Consider the following 17,965-nt stretch of genomic DNA (forward strand, 5'->3'; position numbering starts at 1 on the left):
TTACATACAGACAGCATCGTAATGACACTCAAATCACAGCTGCCTCCACCAACAAGAAGCACGAACTATGAAGAACGCTACACATTTCCTGCTTCACTTTAGCGAACTGCAGTTTGCACAAGCTTAAAAAACAGGCCAAAATATTCCCCACGACCAGGCATTTATGAGCCACCCGTGGGTTACATGGCTAATCATCAGAAGTCAATGAGAACAAACATGCAATATTCAGAGGGGTTTGCTCACGTCCCATACTGTCGGTAAGACCACATGAGCACAATACGCACTTTTAAACACATACACAAAATGAAAATAACCATTAGGGCCAATAACGTTTGCATTATTTAAAATGCAGAACAGCAAATAAATAACAGCACACACTAAACAGTTCTCTCTCATTTAGGGTGCCAATATGGTTGTTGCCAACACCCAAATCATACACCACCAACAAGCCCACTGCATTTTGTTCTGCTGGTTCATACTTCTAGAAAGGTGATGCAGGGGCTCCAGCAACAGAAAATAATCTTACTTCAATTGCTAAAAAAAAAAAAGTTTACAATTCTCCATTTTATATATTGTACCAATACAAAATTTATGTAAAACAAAAAACAAACCTAGACAACTGAGGAAAGTGCAATTGCATTTCATTTGTGAGAGCTTTAGAATGTAAGCTCTCACGAGCAGGGACCTCTTCCCTCATGCGCTCCTCTTTACATTTTCTTCGACTCTTTTCTCCCCATTAGGTCACCTAACACGTGACTGCCAACTCCCTGCTACATATTGTGAGTGTCTAACTGCTATTGCAGCAATGTACCGTATATACTCGAGTATAAGTCGACCCGAATATAAGCCGAGGCACCTAATTTTACCACAAAAAACTAGGAAAACTTACTGACTCGAGTATAAGCCTAGGGTGGGAAATGCAGCAGCTACTGGTAGTAATATCCTCCCCCCCCCCCAGTAGTGCCCCCCATAGTAAAATGCCCCCCCTGGTAGTGCCCCCCATAGAAAAATCCGCCCCCTGGTAGTGCCCCCCATAGTAAAATCCCCCCCCTGGTAGTGCCCCCCATAGTAAAATCCCCCCCCTGGTAGTGCCCCCCATAGTAAAATCCCCCCCCTGGTAGTGCCCCCCATAGTAAAATCCCCCCCCTGGTAGTGCCCCCCATAGTAAAATCCCCCCCCTGGTAGTGCCCCCCATAGTAAAATCCCCCCCCTGGTAGTGCCCCCCATAGTAAAATCCCCCCCCTGGTAGTGCCCCCCATAGTAAAATCCCCCCCCTGGTAGTGCCCCCCGTAGTAAAATCCCCCCCCTGGTAGTGCCCCCCGTAGTAATATCCCCCCCCCTGGTAGTGCCCCCCGTAGTAATATCCCCCCCCTGGTAGTGCCCCCCGTAGTAATATCCCCCCCCCTGGTAGTGCCCCCCGTAGTAATATCCCCCCCCTGGTAGTGCCCCCCGTAGTAATATCCCCCCCTGGTAGTGCTCCCTGTAGTAATATCCCCCCCCCTGGTACTGCCCCCAGTAGTAGCCCCCCCCAGTAGAAACTTAATAATAATAATAATAATAAAAAACCCACTTACCTGAAACCCCGCTCCTGGTCCCGATGCTGCTACCGGCTAATCCGGCCACTTTGCATTATGGGAGAGACGTCATGACATCATGACGTCTCTCCCATTACCCACTGCGGGAGCCGGAAGATGGCTCTCGCAGTGGGAGCAGCAGCAGCCGATGAGAGTCTGACAGACTCTCATCGGCTGCTAATTACAACAAACACAGCTGCCGTTGCCGGCGGCTGTGTGTTTGGCACTGTGTAGAGCTGACTGAACTCCGTCCGGTCAGCGCTACACATGCGGTGCAGCTGTGTCACAGATACAGTCTGCACCATGGCCCGCATGGTACGCAGCTGAGTGAGGCACCCTCCAATATGTGGCGCCCTACTCAAATGCGTAACAGGAGAACCGCCCCTGGTCCTGGAGCATCACTAGAGTATAAGCCGAGGGGGAGCTTTTTCAGCACAAAAAATGTGCTGAAAAACTCGGCTTATACTCGAGTATATACGGTATATAAATTGTGTCCTTGTCCTGCACTGTAATGTACTGTAAGTTACTTGTTCTATGTACGGCGCTGCGGAACACTTGTGGCGCCATATAAATTAAGGATAACAACAACAACAACGCCTATGGGAAATAAATACCTCCAAGACAATGGGGATTCTTTAAAATACCAGAGTCCTGGCTGGGATGTATGTAGGAGCACCAAAACAGGAAGTGGAACTTGCTCATCTCAGACAATTACACATTTAAAATAGAGAGAGAGTTAGCTCCAGTGTAAAAAAAATATATTAATATGATAATCATTGTACCAACATGAACGTCTATCTAAAGCAGGGATGGGGAACCTCAGGCCCGGGGCCGTATAAGGCCCGTGGAGTCATTTGGTCTGGCCCTCTGAGCTTTTCTCTGCTAACCTCATCTGGCTAGCTGAGTTCCTAGAATGGCATCCTGCAGTCAGAATCTATGCAGCAGTGCCTCCAGGAGCGTCCTTAGAACGCTTCAGACGGCCACACAGCTGCCCTTACAGCAGCGATTGTGGCCCTGCCCTGTGTAACGTCACATGGAGGGAGCGTGGCCTGCACCAGGCCCGCGAATAAAGCGATAGAGATAGAGATAGTGATCTATCAAAATGGCCCTCGGCAGAAAAAAAAGGTTCCCCACCCCTGATTTAAAGGTTCAAACATGATATTTTGTTGGCGGTACTCCCAAAGATTTTTTAATATACAAATTGATATAGGAGCAAAAAAAAAAAAAAAAAAATCTTTTTTTAGGGCACTTTTGAAATTGAAAAAACAAACAAAAACAAGTTAAATACACAATGGGCACAATTCAATTGTTTTAGCGCGCCCTATTGCCTGTCTGAAGTAACAGGAGATTGCGGGGCGCTATTCAACAGATGCCGATCTTCGCCTCGATCAAAAGCAGCTACAACTGACCAAAGTGCTAGGCACGATCGCGAAAAGTGCAGTTTAGGCGCCTAAATGGGTCACTTTTCCCGCATTTCAGCTCGCCACCCCGGGGAAGTGAGAGATGAATTGCTGGCGACGGCAGCTGCTTCCACCAGACAGGAGCAACAATTGAATAGTTCCGTCGGACGCGAGGAGCGGCCGAACCAATTGAATTGCGCCTAATGAATGTGAGCAATAAGCAATGAGGTATGAAAGTATAAAAAAAACAACCAAACACAAACTTACATATAAAAGATATACTCTACGGGCTCGATTCAATTCAACACGATGCTGAATAGCCCTGAGAGGGAGCTCCCGCAGCTATTCAATTCACCACGCTGTTTGGTCCAACAGTTGGCAGTTAAGTCAGGGACTGCCGGTTCTCACGGCTTAACATGGATGTTTAGTCACGTGAACCGGCATTCACCGACTAAAGTGCCGGCCGCACAGCTGTTAGCGCTAAGCAAGAAAACAGCCGAGCTGCCGTCACTTTTGTCGGATTGCTCCTCACACCCTCAGGGGGGATGAGAGAAGAAATCCTTTAGTCAGACCAGACAACACAATGAATTGAATTGCCCCAGGAGCTCCCGCCTGTGGCTATTCAGCATCGTGCTGAATTGAATTGAACCCTACAAGTCAAAGATAGATCTTAGGATAAAGTGTCCAATCACACAATAGTAATTATGGCAAATAGGAAAGTGAAAAGTGTCTTTGTAATCCCTTGTTATACAATATATCAGGGAAATAATCAGACATGTGATTCGTGACAAGCTCTCTTTTTTCTGTTTTTTCTTGTTGTGATACCTGGAACATATCAGGTAATTATATTTGCTAAATACTAACATTACAATCATTACGAACACGCCGGGCAGCCCCCAAGCGCTGCAGACAGGGTGAATAGATGCCGGGCGCATGCGCCCGGCATCGATTCTCGGGCGGTGCCCGGGTCACCGCACATTTCTCCACCAGCGGGACACTGTGATCCGCGGGTGAAGACGGCACCGGCAGGCTGTGGGGGCAGGGTGCTTTTTGCCCTCCAGAAGGAGGGCAGGGTGCCGCTCCCCGCTAAAAGAGCCTAGCGGGAACACTATGTATACTATAATGAAGAATATGTACTAGCAATCTCACATTGTCTAGATACATACATGTGTTCAGCTGTATCCCACTAGCCCTGATATATTGTATAACGAGAGATTACAAAGAAATTATCGTCTTCCTATTTGCACTAATTACTATTGTGCGATTGGACAACTATATTTGACTCAAGAGTATATATGTTAAATCAGGGCTCGACAAATCCCAGGGGGCCAGGTCGCCATTGCTACCAGATTTTGCAGTAAGGAAGCCGATCCTCATCAGCTCATGCATATAGTATTGCGGTGTTCATAACATCCACAGGAGTGCATGTGCTGAGTGTTGCCTGCGGTGACTGCTGTGCCTGTGTCTGCCCCAGCCTGCACTGACGACTCCTCTCCATCCTGGCCTGCACTGATCCCTGCTGTCTGTCCCAGTCTACGCTGATCCTCCTGTACATCCTGTCTAGTGTCTCCCATCTCTGGCTGCATAGAGCTCTCCGGTAGTAGGGTCTATGCATGGCCAGGGATTGCGGAGCAGCTTCAGAGGGATAGTGGTGTGACCATGAGGGGAGGGAGGTTTTGTTGTACTTTCTGGCACCATTGTTTTATGTGAAATGTGGTCCGTTATTACTGGAGGGTGGAGCAGGGGAGCTGTGCAGAGCAGTGAGGGGGCCTTCATTTTTCTGTATCCATTCAACTGTGACCATTTTGTGGACTAGTATAGTGTGTAACACACAGAGCTGTGCTCCTTACTCACTCCTGTCATTTTTGGGGGGGGGCAGTGGTCTGGCTCCTACAATTTCATCCTGGCTCCTAGATTTTAGAAAAATTTGTCAAGCCCTGCGTTAAATGCAATTTTTATAAAGGGTTATTTGTTTAGTAAAAGGTAAGTTTTATACTTCCGTACCTCATTGCTTATTGTTCACATTCATTGTGTAATAATACATTAACTATTATTTTTTTCATTTCAATTTCAGAGTGCCCTAAAAATAATTTGTCTTTTGCTCCTATGTAAACTATATCAATTACGCATTTAACCTAAATGTATCCATAAATAAATAATTTAAAAAAGTCACAATAGTATTGCTTACTTTAGTGTCATTTTACCTTTAAAAAACTTACAAAATGAAGATTTAAACAGCAGCATTCCTTAGGAGGAAAAGGCTGGAAGCTACTCCGCTTACAGATCTATTCACAGTGTGAATTGCACAGTTTTATACTTTCACATCAGGTCAGTCACAAACAGTGTGTGCACCCGCAGCACAACTGCGCTAAATGACCCCACAGTCTGGACAAAAACACGTGGCCAATATGGAAGCAAATCTTGTCTAAAGGCCCCCATACATCAGCAATCATGCTATTTGCAATCGATTGTGTTTAAAAATCTTTCCCTTTTTCAAATCGATTGCAGAATTGCCACAATCGATTGAAAAAGGGAAAGTTTATACACAATCGATTGTAAATTGCACGATTGCTGCAATCAATTGCTGATGTATGGGGGCCTTAAGGCCATCCTCCTAAATTAGCCTGTGTATTTAAAAAACAAAAAGGCAATCCATTGGTTTTTTTCTGTTTCATGGCATACAGTAGAGAAAATTTGCACCATAAAACAAGCTATGAATTTCTCAAAAATCAAATCAGGATTAAAAAAAAATAAAAATCTATGTTGACTTCATATGTGGACCTGTGGCAATATAAACATATACCGTATAAGAATTATGAAATCCATCCCACAGCAACTGAGATTGCACATCGGTCTGACTCATACCAAGCTGCTGTGATGAAAGCAACACAGCAGTTTCAACAAGGAAGTGTCTGATTCATCTGCCTGATTTACAGTTAAAATCTCATTCCTATCTTGCATGTTTGTAATTAAGGTGTCGGTCCTGTTTATATAATAGGAGAATCAAATACCCAAATATAGACTGCAGGTCATATGCAGGATAAGAGATCTCACAGTTACAGCCATTCGTTTGTCAACACAATGATTGGCTCCAATTGAAAAGCATGCTACATATATTTTATTCTACAGTGTACTTCCCCAGAAAATTTTTCCAGCCGGGTGGCATCAAGAAGTAGCCGGGTGGGGGCCTTCGCAATAATAATAGGTTTTAAACCTTGACTTTTATAAGGATTTGAAATAACATTTTATATATTAATTCTACTCTTCTTATTAGAGGCGCAGTCGTCTGATTATAAAAAGACTACAAAGTCTGTAGGATCTGGTCCTTTTTATACAGCTCCCAGATACTGTCCCTACTTGCAGCCTTCCAAAGTGCCAGGTGGTAGGCTGATTCTTGCCGGGTGGTGCACCCGCAAAAAACAGCCTGGGGAGAACACTGTTCTAACTTAAGGTCAACTTCTGAAATCAGTCATGTTCACTCACATGGATCAGCATTTTCCATAGCTTCCGATGATCTCTCACCACATGCACACTGTAAGAAATACTACAGCTGACAAATAGCCTAACGCAGGTTTTAGTTTTCTAGCATTTAGGAGCTACCTCCTATTCTACCTTTCTTGGCAAACAGCAAGTTTTTCACAATTAAGGGGCCTATCCATTAGCAGATGTTTTTCTGACCCATGAAAGACAAAAGATATCCCTTGAAAATTCCGGTGGCTGTGCTGAACGATATCAGTCATGTACATGACAGATTATAGCAAACGACGAACAATGACCGATATCGCATGACATTCAGGGAGTGGATTATTTTCTCTGCAGCGCTCTGTAGCTGCCGCTAATATCTTTCACAGCATATAAACTGCCAGATATTTCTAATATCTGGCAGCAATATGCGATAATTGACCAACATGTTGGAGAGATGAAAGATTCAATTTATCGGCCGCGGGAGTGCGCATCTGTCATTGTTCAGGGCCTATCCATAGCAGATAAATTGAACGATATATCGTTCTATCGTTCAATTTATCTGCTAATGGATAGGCCCCTTAACAGTAATAGTCCCTGTACATCTAGTGACGTGGCATAAATGGTGCTTTCCAATACTATGAGGTTTTTTTTTCAGTAACTGGGATATTTAGCAGCTGACGCAGAGTATAAGTACTTCACCGGTTTGTGTAGCGTAAATTGGGGATTTTACTCTGTGCATGTCCACAGAACACATGCAGATTTATACAAATCTTGCCATTTACCCATGAATAGACAGAACAGGCAGGGCTATATTCAATTGCCGGCATAATGTCCCGGACTTTTTTGCATGGTGCACTTTCTGTCGTCATCGCTGCTTTTGCCTCCGGAAAACAATCATGCTCGTCTCCGCTTTTCGCCCTATTCAATGTACGTGAAAACGGGACTCGGCGAAACTGAAATAGGCGAAAAGTGCCGTCAGATTTGGAGAAATCAGCCTGACACCCCCAAAAGATGCACTGACATGGGGGATCTCTATGGATAGCCCCGAATAGCCCTGTCGAAGGTATTTGGGGTTCTTAAATGGTGTCAATAGGTGGTATGCAGCATCTTTGCATAAGTGGTGAAGAATAGCATTTAGAAGAGGTTTTTTTTGGGGAGAAAATTAGTAATCCCAGCAAAATTGGGGTAGCTGAAAATGGGGGCTAGAATATTAAAGTTGCTAAAGAGAAGTTAAAAAAAAATAAAATAAAATATATCGCTAAAAATCCACCTGGCACAAGCACCTGCAAACTTAAAAACACCTGGGGCATACTTGGAAACCCCCTTGGAGTCTATTTCGCTAGTTTTTTACTTTGTGCCCCAACTTTTTATTCGGCCCCAAAAATAAAGTACTTTTTTGGGGTGATCTAAAGTATTATTTAAACTGTTTCATGCAGTTTACCTTTGGGGGACTGGTCCAAGGCAGGGGTGTCCCCGCAGCCTTGCACCCCAAAACTACACTTTTTTTGGCTCCATTCAGAGGCAAATCTTTTTCGCCTATCTGAATGCATTGACTTTCCGCCTACGCAAAAAGTCTTTGCAAATGAATCGGGTGCAAAGTCTCCACCTGGCAAAATGACTTTAGCGGCGAAACTTTTCCGCCGATCACGTCTTTTTGCCTGCAATTGAATACGGCCCTTAGGCAGGGAACTGTACGAGTGAACAGATGTAGACCATGACAAAGACGAATGTATGCATGAGGAAAAAAAAACAAAACTTAATTGTAGGCGTAAAAGTCATGTGAAAATCCACTGATAAGGATAGTAACCAGAAGTAGAAACATGTTTAGAATTGGCTGGCTGCTACACCACTGACTGCGACCTGCAATTTATTTTTTGAGCAATCATTTTCTGCTTTTGTAGCCATGTTCTAGGAAGTTTTTATACATCCCCTCTTAAGCTGGGTGCACACTTTACAGATATATCTGCAGATGATGGTGGTTCAGTGTTTATGAATAACCATCTGTCTTCTGGCCGCGGTCACCCCCCCCTTCCCACAGCCACTGCAGCAAGTGTATGGGAGGTCGGCAGACCGCCCATACAAAAAGCACGATGCCCCCAATATATCTGCAGATATGGTAGGCATCAGGTGTGCAGCAGAGCCGCCGTGATATGTCTGAACTACGTTGTATCAATTGATTAGCCAATATATCTGCCAGTGTGTACCCAGCATTACACGAGAGTTGTTTGTAATTTTTGTATTTATGCCATAAATTACTACAAATATAGGTATATGTATACATGGTGTGTGCCTGGAGTAAACCAGAAGCACTGCTCAGCATGTGGGAGGAAATATGCAAATTTGTGTCTGCGCATTTATTCCCGCAAGTTACACCCAGTTTACGACCAACTAGACATTTAGTCATGGTGCTGGATCCCGGAGTATTTATAAGGAACTAATAGTGCTGCCTTTATATCTCCCATGATGACAATATGGATAACCCAGAGAACCGATTGAGCGTACTGCATCAGTTATTGTGGGTCACTGCCATGGGTGCCTCCTAGTTGTGTGAATTTACAGGAAGGAAGGGAGGGGGTGGTAGAGGAAAAATAAAAGGTGGGTTCACAAACCCATTTATTAGATCTAGCCAAACCCCTTTATGTATGCTACCAACACTTTAGAAAAGAAAAACCACTTGATAATCGCTCTAAAAACTAATTTAACTGCTAAAACTATCAAATGTTAAAAACAAGAACAAAACATCTCATCAAACCTAGACCTGACCTTTATCTGTTTGTAATTACAAACTATCCAGATAGCGTCAAAAAACAGCCAGAGAACTTCACCGGTAAATTAGGCACTTACTGTATGCCAATTAAGTTTATATCCTTTACCAACACCATATCCAATATGGTTATGGGTTATCATAAAAATGAAACCGATAAGAAAACACTTAAATGGAGCATTAGGACAGAATGGGCAACACTTGAAGGGAGGAATTCAATTAAACCTAAATGTTGAATAAAGATGGGAATGAGCAATTAATTCAATTAAACCTGATGTTGAATAGAGATGGGAATGAGAAATTAAAATTGGCTGCATTGTAAACCCACGACTAGGGCCTTTCTGCCCGCACCCTCCTGAGGTTTGAGCAGAAATCAGACTAAACTAGCGCTGCGATACTTGCCCGTGGACTTAAAAGCATCACTCCTGGCACTTAAGTCAGAATGCCATTTACCGCAACTAAACCAGTTATTAGGCACGGTAAACTCTCCCTCAACTTAAGTGTCGGGCGTGATGCAAGCAAATGAATAGCTCTGGACACTCATTACTCATTCCCGGTGCTATTCAACATCGCATCAAATTGTCATATTTGCTTGTTAGAGCGGCCTGCTAATAGGTTAGGTAATCTTTCATTGATCTAAGAAATTAATTTCAGTTACTACTGAGATTAAGATTAATGTGCAGCCCCTGAAGGGTACTAGGTTGCTCACTCAATTAGTATATGGTAAAAACTGTGAAAAGGAAAGATGTCTTTAGAAGACCAAATCGGACACTAGCAAAAGTAGAGTGGTGATAGGAATTGGGTTTTTTACAAATACACTTGTCACTTCAGTCATAATGCTACAAAATAGTCAGCAGTAACTGTATCTAGAACAAACCAAGATATACTAGTTACAGTAGTAAAACATTTTGCAAAATTTAAATTAAGTTTATACTAGGCTACATATAGTAAACCTGAAAAATATTTCAAATAAAGGGAGCATTTCATTTAAGCGCAAGGTGAATAGCCCTGGGAAGTTGGATACAGAGCTATTCAATTCACTGCGCTGTTTAGTCAGACTAACTTCTTAAGTTGCAGATTGGCGGTTCTCGCTACTTAACCTGGGTGTTCAGTCACAAGAACTGGCATTCTCTGACTAAAGTGCCAGCTGCGAGGCTGTTAGCGTCACACTAAAAGCCGGCAAACATCCTCACGGCCGGCACTTTAGTCAGATCTCAGCGCACACCCTCAGAAGGGTGTTAGAAGAAACCCTTTAGTCAGCTTAACAGCGCGCTGCATTGAATCACCCCCAAAAGAACCTGCTGAGGTCCCTTACCAGTCATACATAAGGACTAATTCAAGGAAGAACAAAAAAAATGAAAAAATCGGGGGTGAGCAGGTGTAAAACAAACTGCACAATTCCTGATAAGGGCTGGGTATATAGCTGTCAACTTAACCTTTACATTGAAATGATTTTGAACAAGTGACCTTAGCAAAAGCACCGGAAATAAGTACTTTAGCAGCAAACTTAATAACCACAATAAAAAAAAAAAAACCTACAAAAACAGTGCACATCACTTCCACTTACATCATTTATGGTGGCTTTCATAGACTGAATGATGCTGTGGAGGTGTACAGTATAAGTAGCAAGGACAATGCAATCCCACCTCACATCAGGGTATTATAATAGACAAGTAGCAAGGACCACACATGTCCATCTCATTGTAGGGTATTATACTGTGCAAGTAGCAATAAATACGCAAATCACATTTCATGTCAGGGTATTATATTGAACAAGTAGTCAGGACCACAAATATCCATGTCAGGGATTACCTAAGAGAATAGTCACTACTCCCATGTACAGATCATAAGAAACTTATAATAAAATACCTCCTTATTTTCAATAAATAACAGCAATAGGCAGAAACCGGTATCACCATCCATACAGCCACAGTAAGAGGCAGAAAGCTGTGGTGCCTGATCACCACCACCGGCCAGAGACATTGCAGGAACAATACCCAGCCTCCTGCTCAGCCACACGTCCAGCCGGTCACCATACGGTACAGATCCCTCCATCCACTCACTCACAGCCCGGCACAGGGAACAATGAGACACGACCGTCGCCCCCACCACCACACACACACACAGCAGCGGCGCCGGTGTCATGTCCCCAGACAGGAGCCGGCTCCCGGCCTCACACCTGCACGGAGGGTAAGGAAGGATACTCCCGGCTCCGGAACGCCTCCTTGGTGTGCTCCACCACGAACACTTCCTCTCCTTCCCCGGGGGCCTCGCTCAGCGGCTTCACCAGCGAGAAGGGCTTGCGGCCCAGCAACGGCGCCATCCCTTGAGCAGTGTGACGGTGCGCTGCGTAGCTCCAGAGGCGGCAGGCGGCCCGATCCGTGCGCACGGAGGACGGGGGGAGTAGCGGAGATGCCGTCTGACACTTCCCGCCCCCGCCGCTTTCCCGCGCTGACCCCTGAACAACAAGAGAAGGGATTGAAAAATGGCGGGAGATTCCCTTCCGCCGCCGGCTCACTCCGCCGCACAAACAACCATGAATGCGATGACAGACAGGCCACGCCCACTGCCCGGGCAAGCCCGAGTGCGATTGGCCGTCACCGGAGCCGGGCTTTTCTCTTCGCTCTTCCTAGTGGACGTCGGCCGCTCGTGTGGCCACGCCCCTTCTTCTCTTCCTCTCCTCAGCAAGGTGAGTTGCAGCGCGCGCAACGGGGTCGCAGATGTCATTAATATTGTGGGATATTTTTTTTTTTTTCATGAACTTTATTGAGATGAACAACAAAACGTAAACAGTAATATCCGGGCATTTCCACGCTTTGTCTTTTTCACTCTTTGCCACCACCCCCTCCTCCTGTGGCAGCGTACTGTATACAGGCCGCAGCCAACTCCACTCCTGTCACTGGGACAATAACGGCGAGCAGGGGCTGGCACCTGCCCAGGCGGCCATAGTACCCTAACTTAGGTTTGTTCTATTTGATTTCTGAACAAGATGTGATTTTTACAGAGCTTATGTGATCTTATACCCCCTACCATCCAACATGACCCGTTCCATTAGGTACAAAACACTCTGCTCCTGGACTTCCCATTTAATGTATGATTGCAGTCACCTGTGCTGAACTAGGTTAATGATGAGACAGGCGTTTCAGCACAGGTGTCTGCAATCATCCATTAGGTGGGAAGTCCAGGAGCAGAGCGTTTTGTACCTAATGGAACGGGTCACGTTGGAGGGTGTGATACCCTACACCAGTGGTTCCCAAACTTTCTTGAATCACGGCACCCTAGACTAGAGTATCAACATTTTTTTCACGTCACCCCTAAGCCAAAAGTTTGTTGAGAAATTTAGAAAAAAAAATATGAATAAATTGTGCTTACCTGTCATCCTTAGGTTCAGTAATGTGGTGGTGGACAGGTTTGTGCTTCTGTTTGTCCACATATATGTTTTTGCCTCTTACATTGACCATAAATAGTTTGATTTGGTACTAGACCACTAACCTGAGGCACCCCAGGGTGCCACGGCACACAGTTTGGGAACCACTGCCCTACACTGATGCGTTGCACATACTTCAACTTTGTTTGAACATTAGCTGCTTTTTATTTTGCATCCATAGCATTTTTTTTTTATCCTGAAACGTTAGGGATAGACATCGACAATGAAACGTTGACTGGGGAAGGGCGCAAAGCGGAGAGGACAGGAACTTCCACCACAAGAGCTCAGCCATCGACCTCTAAAACCCTCATCAGATTACCAACCATTAGGATTGGTATGTCGGCAGCTGCATCGATCTTTCGGATCGATGCTGGATCGGTGTGTCTGAATTTAATGCATAAGTCATAAGATGATCTACTCTTAAGATCGTTATTATTTGACGCATGCGCTGTTAGGAGTTAGATAAAGATTGTGCAGTTAAAAAAATAATGGAAAGGTAATTCATGTGCAGGGGAGAAAGAGACGCTGGGGACCTGGACAGTATATTGCATCATGATTTTTGAATTGATTCTACTAATACATCATGTCTCCAGAATCAATGAAAAAATTGTGACGCAATCTCGTCATTTTAAAAAAAAAATTGTTTAAAAGATTTGAGATCGATGCCCATCCCTGCCAACCATTGATGTGTTATTTCCATCCCTACAGATAAACCTTTAAAAGTAATTACAGACTGCAATATACCCCCCACCCCCTTGTTTTTATTACAAAGAACAGATAGTATTGGAATCATGTCAGCATGGGGGAGATGTATGACCGAGCGGCTAATGATCTTTATTCCTGTTTCGCCCATTATCGAAGCAAAGCTAATTTGCCAAAAGATGCTAACGAGTAGACCAATTCTAACTGCCTGAAAACAGCCGATGTGGAGTGTACACACTCCACAAAACATCACCTTTTTGGGTGTTTGTATTTAAAGAGACTATCTGAAATCGAGTGGATCATGTGGGACGTAACGTCCCAAACGATCCACTCGATTTCAGGTAGTCTCTTTAAATACAAACACCCACAAAGGTGATGTTTTTAGGATGAACTACCAGCAGACAGAGGAAATGCATACACACTCAACTTCCGATGGGACTGAAATAGCTTGTGCAGCACATGCTATTTTGGGTGCAGATCCGACTGGTTTTCGACCAACTGTTAGGCCTGATGCTATGTACACTAAACAATTCTCCGACTGAGCTGTCAGATATAGCTTGTCTCTATTAGTTAAACGTATCTGAAAATATAGCTAACCTGCTTTCCACTATGGGAGAGTGACCTTGTGATCCTTCCCCAGTGGTCTGAAGCTGTTCCCGATTGCCAGCACAGGGTTTGCGATGTGCACATCCGCAGCCATGCTGGCTGGGTTCATGACCCGGTAGCAAAGTTGATGATCCAATTACAGACAAGCTTCAGTTGTGAGATAGTTGGTGGCACAATTTAATAAGATTTTATGGCAAACTCAGAGTAGATTGAGACAGAGGTTCCCAAATATGGTCCTCAAGGCACCCCAACAGTTCAGGTTTTAGTGATATCCATGGTTGAGCACATGTGACTTAATTAGTACCTCAGTCAATTTGATTTAACCACCTGTGCTCAACCATGAATATCTCTAAAACCTGAACTGTTGGGGAGTCTTGAGGACTGCGTTTGGGAGCCTCTGGATTGAGATATGAAGGTACCATCCTTTAATCATCATTGTGCTTGATGAATGGTAGGTTGTTGTGGGGATGTGCAATGTTTTCACCAAACCCCACGTACATTAAGGAGAAACAACTCCACTTTGGTCTTGTCTGTCCAGAGGTCATTTTTTCAGAAATCTTGTTTAATTAAGATTAAACTTTGCAAACTCAAGCCATAACGCATTTTTTTTTCAATTTAAAGATTGTGGACTTACTCCTGACTTGTCTATTTTTCTTCTATGGTGGAATCATGAACTTTAACATTTACTTTGGCCAGTAGATCACTGCAGGAAGCTTTGGGTTCTTTGTGATTTCTCAAAACATGATTATGTGTGATCTTGCTTGGACATCAGCTCCTGGGAGACTGGCCATCTGCTCTCAGTGATCTCCATTTGTAAAATAATCTCACTGTAAAATGATGGACTTAAAATTGTTTGTAAATGGCCTTCTATTCCCTTCCAGACCCATGCACAACTGCTTCTCCGCGATAATTTCAAATGTTCTTTCTCCTTTGCATGGTGTCTTATAAGATGTACGATCAAATATGAAGTGTATTTCATTAGCAGCACCTGGTGAAGTAACTTCTTAAAGCAAAGTTGCTACTTGTATTAAGAATGTGATTAGTGGATCCTAAATACATCCTCCCCCTTTCCTTCTTTCAGACCGCTCCAAACATACTTCTAAAATTATTTTGTCAAATTATGAGTTCAGCAACTTTTCAAATAGATTCATGGAGGAACACACAGCGTCACATCATCATCTAAGTCTGCAATAGGGTATGGTGTGTGTCAGATGGCGCACATTACAAGCAGCTTTAGAAACTCCTTCACATGCTTTCATAAAGTGTGGGTTCCCTGTATCTTATGGTCCAAACAACCCCTACTTAACATTTTTTTTAAATCATGTAAATTGTTATTCAGATTTTTTTTTACAAATTATAAACATAACAGAAGAGAAAATATACATATGAAAATACAGAAAATATGTAAGCGTTGCCGACAAAGAACACATTGTAAAATAAAGTATACAGTCAGAGGGATAGCATGAATAAGCCAAGACTGAGATTAGTACAGGAACATATATCCATCCAGCTCATGGAGGTAAAAAGAAACAAACAAAAAAAGGAAAGTTAAATCGAAGCATATGAAAAAAAAATGTTTTGCAAAGAAAAAATGACAGATTACAAAGGGGGAGTCACCAACAGGTCTACGAAGGCCCAAGGAGAAAGAGCCCAGCGGTCCCAAAATTTATGACCTTTCATGGTCAATTAAATCATTAACCAGCGCTCGCCATTTGTGTATATCTGGAGGGTCCGGGGCACAACAGAAGTGAGCAATAATTACTTTAGCCAAATCTAAATCTGATGACTTCACAATGCAGGCTACTAAATCTCTTCCTATCCCAGATCTCTGGTAGCTTTACAATACAGACTTCAGCTACAATGTGGCTATATCACACAGTGCTCCCCAAATCTCTAGTGACTTTACAATACAGACCTTAGCTCTCTGGCAGTAAAACAGTGGGGGCCCCCAATAGTTTACTGAACTTTCTTGCAATCCTGCACCTTTGCTCTCTAACTAATCTGGCTGTGTTGAAGAGCTGTCATGCCAACAAAATGGATTCCTACCTTTCTGATGTATAATGCCAACTAATCAGATTGTCCCTCAATCAGAGTGCTAAAGGTGCCCACACACATAACGATGTCCTCACGATACGATTTTATGGCCAATTTCCTCATGAACTTTCACGGGAGCTCCCTTGCCGTCGTGATCACGATTTGGAGTTAAAAATTTCGAATCTGACTAAAGATCTATCTTGCAGCCAATGCATTGTATCCCAGATTGGCTAATCTGCCCTGCAGCACGGCAGATCAGAAGATGCGATATACGACGAGCGGGGACGCGCATCAGCATCGTGCTCGTGAGTATAAACTCACGATTTGTACTTTTTTTTTACCCGATTCGTTGTCACGATTCGTCGAAATCGGACAAATCATGTAAAATGTCGCTATGTGTGTGGGCACCTTAAGAGCCATTGATTAGGTATGACAGCTTCCAGACAGTACTGAAATCATACCTCCCAATACCGGAGGACACAACAGAGGTTGTGGTCATTCCTGTTTTTTATGCTGCACGCTATGGAAATATCTGCCTTCACAGTGTTAATCATTGCAACACCTCCCAAAATTACAGCACCGTTCTCTATTCCTATTACCCTGCGCTGCCATGCATAGTAGCCAATCCAGCTGCACACATCCCTAGTACAGATGGGATATTCACTCCTATTTGGATGTTTTTTGATAGACCCATGACTAAAAGGGTAATAGAGTGTTCTGCTATCAAGGTAGATCCAGCCCTCCTTAAGCTGTCAATATCATTGTAGAGTCAGAGATGAGACTAATTTGAAAAGCAGTTAAATAACTGTTACAGGCAAGTAATAGTGAATTTTCACAACATCTGGGGGGCTGTCATGCCAGGACATTTGATTATCAGGAATGTGGGAGGTATGTCTAGGGCTGAGTGGGCTCTAGGCTGTAACCTTAATCCTCGGAAATGGCTACCCCTTTCCTCAGGCTTCTGCGAGAGATCGGGTGGCAATTTCTGCTCCTCAGAATGGTAATGTGGTGCTTGGCTATGAAATAACACATTTCCAGCCCAGCGCAAACTTGATGGAGCAGCAGCTAACAGCTTCATAGGTAAGAAGCCGCCAGCTGCTTCTAATCCATGTAACTGCCAATTTGTGTGGTGGCAACAATGGGGCAAACACTGGGTGACGTCATGTCATTCATTTAGTGTTTCAGGTGTCCTAGGCAAAACAATGTATGCAGAAAGACCATGCTCCCTGTTTGTGTGAACTACGATTGCACTAGTACTATGATGTTGGGAGGTATAGGAAACTAGGAAGGAAGGAGATGTATCAAGCGTTCTAAAGGTTGGATAAGTTGGGAAGTTGCTTATAGCAACCAATCAGCTATTATACTACCTATCATTTTATAGAAAGTGCTTGATAAATGCTATGTAGAAGCTGCTTGGTTGCTATGGGCAACTTCTTCACTCTTAAGTTCTTAGCATTAAGTGGCATAATCCTTTAATAAATAACATTTCCTCCATAAACTCCGGAGAAAGCAGTGTTCAGTTTGATTTAATTTATTAAATAGAAAAGTAAATAGGCCTATTGTAACTTTAAGGGGGGAATTCAAGTGTTTTGTGGGCACCCATCAGAGCAATTTAATTGTTCCCCCGATAGGGCGTGAATGCTGCATGTGCACGCCCAGAAGCATAGAGTTTAGCTGCGCAAAGCAACTAAGCCCATCTATAGAACTGCTTTGGGCGCACAAAGTGCATATTTATCACACAACTGTTCACCACCTCGAGAGGTGGCAATCAGAAATGTGTGCTCCTGCGGCTATTCACGCCTGAACGGAGGACAATTGAATTGCTCCGTGAGGAGCCCAAAAGCAAACACCACGGGCGCAAACAACTGAGTCACCCCTTTAACTATGTAAATTTTATATGTCTGTCCTCCTCAGTAACCAGTGGACTGCAAACTTACATTTTATATCTCAGTGGCTCCCTTGTATCACATTATCAGTGACTGTGATGAACAGC

The 17,965-nt window shown here is 43.7% G+C and overlaps 1 protein-coding gene across 1 annotated transcript in view; it reads right to left on the reverse strand.

The window, feature by feature from the left end:
- The window catches only part of BAZ1B (bromodomain adjacent to zinc finger domain 1B), an 80,965-nt gene extending 69,181 nt beyond the window's left edge, over positions 1 to 11,784 (reverse strand). Inside the window, exon 1 of the mRNA XM_088455151.1 lies at positions 11,408 to 11,784. Within this exon, the coding sequence (XP_088311277.1) occupies positions 11,408 to 11,526 (119 nt within the window). The 5' untranslated portion in view covers positions 11,527 to 11,784. The remainder of the gene's footprint in view (positions 1 to 11,407) is intronic.
- Positions 11,785 to 17,965: the final 6,181 nt, after the last annotated feature.

Source organism: Taudactylus pleione, unplaced genomic scaffold (assembly GCF_031769625.1).
Source record: "Taudactylus pleione unplaced genomic scaffold, aTauple2 ptg000040l, whole genome shotgun sequence".
Taxonomy (NCBI): Eukaryota; Metazoa; Chordata; class Amphibia; order Anura; family Myobatrachidae; genus Taudactylus; species Taudactylus pleione.